The 1,460-nt window shown below is 39.3% G+C and overlaps 1 protein-coding gene across 4 annotated transcripts in view; it reads right to left on the bottom strand.

The window, feature by feature from the left end:
- The window catches only part of SKAP2 (src kinase associated phosphoprotein 2), a 160,795-nt gene that overhangs the window by 71,882 nt on the left and 87,453 nt on the right, over positions 1-1,460 (bottom strand). For all 4 annotated transcript variants that reach the window (XM_007108957.3, XM_007108958.4, XM_007108959.4 and 1 more), the window contains exon 5: positions 854-931. In XM_007108957.3, the coding sequence (XP_007109019.1) occupies positions 854-931 (78 nt within the window). The remainder of the gene's footprint in view (positions 1-853; positions 932-1,460) is intronic.

Here is a 1,460-nt window from a genome sequence, read left to right as displayed (position 1 = left end):
AAAGCAGAAACTAACACACCATTGTAAAGCAATTATACTCCAATAAAGATGTTAAAAAAAAAAAAAAAAAGGAATACACTACAGCAGAGATGGGACTGCTACATTTATGGGATCAACTAGATGGCTAACAAACTTTCCTGACAGGAAACAGTCAGAAAGGTATTTGACTATAAAGCCTTAAGATAATTGATTCATCAGGGTCTCATTTTCTCATCTGTCATAAAAAAGAGGGAGGAGGAGTTGACCTAGATTATTTCTATTATCTCTTTCAGCTTTAAAATTCAGCTAAGAAAGCTAAGAAAAGCAAATGGAATATAAATAGGAAGGCCCAAAGGGACTACCTGAGAGATAAGCAGAATGGTAATGAAGAGACTTTCCGCTTTTCATTTCCCATATCATAACACCATCTCCATATTTCATTTTCATTATATATTGGGGTTGAAAGAGTGAGACCATATGGTCAACTCCCAATTATCATAGTCAATGGAGAGGAACACTGAATGAATAACAGAAAATGGCAGACAATATGCTAAGCTTGATCTAAACCGTAGCAAACATGGCGTATGCCAAGTCAGGTACAGATAACCCACTGCTCAGCTGGGTGGGATAAGTGTGAGAAATCCCATCCTTGAGAATACAGTCATGGCCCACAGCTCTCCTCTAAGAGTCAGGAAACAGCTCCGGAATCATCTACAAATAACCAAGGTTGACAATAAAACACCTGACCAAATGTTTCATTTTGTTATTAAAAATTATTTAGAGCTAAAAGCTGTATTTTGTGGTTTGGATTATATCATCAGGTTTTCTTAGAGTCTTAGATTTTTAGATTTTTCATTAGAATCATATGATTTACCTTTTCTGCGTTTTTCAAGGTAGCCAGACTTTAACACAAAAGGAAGGTCCTGTGCTGCAACTGGAGGGAACTGGTTCCCTATGGAAAGTAAAGGGGAAAAAGCAGTGAGTAATCCATTTTAGAAAAATCAAGTATCAGATCTCATAGATTCAGTATACTTTTAATTACCCAAATTAATTAAATCCAAGTCTATTAGCTTTGTTTCAGATCCATTCCATAGATTAGTCCCTCTTTTCCTTCTGTGAATCTCAAGAGCAAAAAAATGTTCTGTATCGTTATATCTTAATATATTATGTTCCCAAATACACAGTAATATTATGTAACAGAATGAATTCTAAAGGGCAATATTTTTCGACCTACATTCTATAATGAATGGACTAGGAAACTGTTATAAATAAGTGCAATAGGGCTTCCCTGGTGGCGCAGTGGTTGAGAGTCTGCCTGCCGATGCAGGGGACACGGGTTCGTGCCCCGGTCCGGGAAGATCCCACATGCCGCAGAGCAGCTGGGCCCGTGAGCCACGGCCACTGAGCCTGCGCGTCCGGTGCCTGTGCTCCGCAACGGGAGAGGCCACAACAGTGAGAGGCCCGCGTACCGCACAAAAAAA

Source organism: Physeter macrocephalus, chromosome 5 (genome assembly GCF_002837175.3).
Source record: "Physeter macrocephalus isolate SW-GA chromosome 5, ASM283717v5, whole genome shotgun sequence".
In the NCBI taxonomy this organism is placed as follows: Eukaryota; Metazoa; Chordata; class Mammalia; order Artiodactyla; family Physeteridae; genus Physeter; species Physeter macrocephalus.
Note: the sequence above shows the minus strand (reverse complement) of the source record. Positions and strands in the feature narration are given on the sequence as shown.